At 39.3% G+C, this 2,767-nt stretch overlaps 1 protein-coding gene across 1 annotated transcript; it reads right to left on the bottom strand.

Annotated features, from left to right (window-relative positions):
* Positions 1 to 558: 558 nt before the first annotated feature.
* On the bottom strand, positions 559 to 2,477 carry LOC143880844 (UPF0481 protein At3g47200-like). The gene has a single exon (XM_077383822.1). The coding sequence runs from the start codon at positions 2,328 to 2,330 to the stop codon at positions 1,011 to 1,013; it is 1,320 nt and encodes a 439-aa protein (XP_077239937.1). The 5' UTR covers positions 2,331 to 2,477; the 3' UTR covers positions 559 to 1,010.
* Between the last annotated feature and the right edge of the window lie 290 nt (positions 2,478 to 2,767).

Raw genomic sequence — 2,767 nt, 5'->3', positions numbered from 1 at the left:
ACCAGTTGTAAACACTCTAAACCACTTATAAGCATATATAAACCATTTATAAACACTATAAACTACTGCTCACCCTGTATAAATCATTTATAAATCCTTATAAACCAATTATAAACACTCTAAACCACTGGTAAGCCTTAATAAACCACTAATTATGATTATAAACCACTACGGATGATTCTTAACCAAAGAAGCTATATAAACCACTTATAAACACCCACTTCAGTACCGGTTTATGGTAGTGAAATACTGGTTAAACTTAAGAAATTAGTGGTTTACAGAAAAATAACAATAATTATAAAGTGTTTAAAGTAATTTAAATAAGATTAAATAGTGATTGAAGGCTTTCTGCAATGGAAGACAGTAGTTTAACATGGAAAACTTTCATTCAAGTTTATAAACATGCCTTATAATGGAAAGAGAGGGGAGAGGGGTAAAGATACACACATTTCCATTAAATGGAAGCTTTCTGCAATAGAATGATGGTTTATAGTGAAGATTTTTAAGATTTTCAAATCCAATAACGTTTTTTTTCCAATATTTGTTGAAAATGGAGGCGTTGTGCAATGCAATGAAGGGTTAGGAAGGCTTTCACATCTAAAAATGAGGTTTTCAGCAATAGAATGGAGCTTTTGACATATAACAATGGAGGTTTTTGGGTTTCAAAAATGGAGGTTTTTGAGTTTTTCATACGTACGTTTTTTTTGTAGGTGGGAGGAAGAAGAAGAAGAGGGAAAAATGTGGGTTTTGGGATTTGTTTTTCTCTAAATGTAATCATTTCAAAAGGTGATTTGATAGGGGGAGAGAGAGAGAGAGAGAGAGAGAGAGAGAGAGAGAGAGAGTCAAGGGCATTTTAGTCATATACACTCTTGATTGGTGATTTAGAAAACACCCCTCTTGAAATGTCATACTCAGTAGAAACCCCTTCTATTTGGTCATTTTCCCAATAGAGTTTATTTACCCAAATAGCTTCCAGATTAGAATAAGGGGGAGGGGGGGAATGGAGAATGCTAGAAGACGGAAATACCGGAAAAGACAGTCTGAACGAGGGTGAGTGCAAGGAGGACAGTGGCCGCCGCCAAAGAAATAACAGACCAGGGATTGCTGAAGTAATCATGCATTAACTTTGCCCTCCATTTGTTCCTGTCATTAGCACAATATATTGACACTTCGTTGAAGAATTCCGAGAGGTAACTGTCTTTGACATTGAAGTAGACGTCGTTGCATATAGTATTGAATATCTTGGCGACTTCCTTGTCGCTCCCCAGCAAGTTTTCAATTATCCCTTTTTCCTCAAGTATTTGTACATCATCTCTAGTGTTTATGATGCTGTCCATGAAAACGGCGTAGGCGGTGAAGAAAGTCTCGAGTTTTGGACCACATTGTTCGAAGGCAACAAGGTTCCGAAAGCGGCATTCGGTTTCATCTTCCACTGCCAAAGGTGGGAGAATTAACACCCCTTCAATGAACTTTACATCCAAGAAGTTATCCTTTTTTCCACCTTTCTTAAACGTGATTCCTGCCTCTTTGAGCCGAGTGGCACAAGGGATGGTTATTTCGACCCGCGGCTGCGGTGGATTCGAAGTTGGAAGCCGTTGAGAGCAAACTGGTGAGGGTTTCTTCTTAGTGTGTTGAATTTCATTAGGGTGATGTCTTAATTGAAACAAATGGAGCAAATGGAAGACTTCTGTGGGTCGGGTTTCTCCCTTTAGTTTGAACCAATGGATGAAGCAATGGTCGGCGAGTTCCAGAAGAGAAGAGTTTGGATTATGGGTTAGTTTATATAACTGTGGTAGGATGAAGAAGGGAAGCTGGTTTTCGAGGAGTATCATGTCATGAAGTACGGAAGGCATGACCCACTTGGCAATGTACATGCGATCTTCAAATAACCTACGATCTTTAAATTTGAGAAAGAACTCAATGAGAAAACAACCATCTAACACCAACATTTCCACAAAAGCATCACTTTCGCTTTTGGGGAGGCGTGTGGTTTCCATGCTTCGAGCTTGCTCTTCCGATGTCTTGAAATCCTTCATGAGGCACACGGTTTCAGAATAGGAGTTTCGTGCTTTCTCCTCCGATGCCTTCATCTCCCTGATGCAATCTTCCAAATCTATGCAATTTCGAGAGAGGAAATCAAGTAGATAGCGCCATTTGTGTTCTTCCATGGTTGCTAGCCTTGGGTTGTTATGATGATACGGGCCTATCGAGACTATACGCGGCTCGTAGGCATCTTCGTGGCCTTTGCGAATCCAATGGGGGACTCTGTAGATGGTGGGTTTCTCTTTTCGCCATTCCTGACCTCCAAACTGTCGCAGTTTTTCTCTCATGGGTCTCAGATTAAAGCCTTATACTTCTGCAAGCTCTGTAGATCTGCCTTCTCTTTGGCGCATTTTCCCCTTGTACCAATAGATAGAATTGATGGATTGATTGCTTGATCTAATGGGGCATGGCATTCTCATATACAAGATTATTTCCATGATCATAGTAGGACAAAAATACCCCGTATGTGATAACTCTCCGTTAGTTACTTAGTTATAGCAAATGGTTGGTGCTTATTTGATCGTGTTATGGGCCTTTTGGTTATTTCAATAATGGGACCCATCCAGAAAAATAGTCGCTGTTGGGATTTGTCGCTAGCTATTGTAATTTGTAAAATAAATAAATAAGATACTGGTATTCCCACCATCATATATTTTTATAACGAAACGAACTCATCTTGTCTTTTAGAATTAAACCAGCAGTTAAAACCCATTACAATTCCCAA

The sequence above is a fragment of the Tasmannia lanceolata genome, unplaced genomic scaffold, assembly GCF_043159265.1.
Source record: "Tasmannia lanceolata isolate RefF3 unplaced genomic scaffold, GAP_Taslan_0.1 ptg000007l, whole genome shotgun sequence".
Taxonomy (NCBI): domain Eukaryota; kingdom Viridiplantae; phylum Streptophyta; class Magnoliopsida; order Canellales; family Winteraceae; genus Tasmannia; species Tasmannia lanceolata.
Note: the sequence above shows the minus strand (reverse complement) of the source record. Positions and strands in the feature narration are given on the sequence as shown.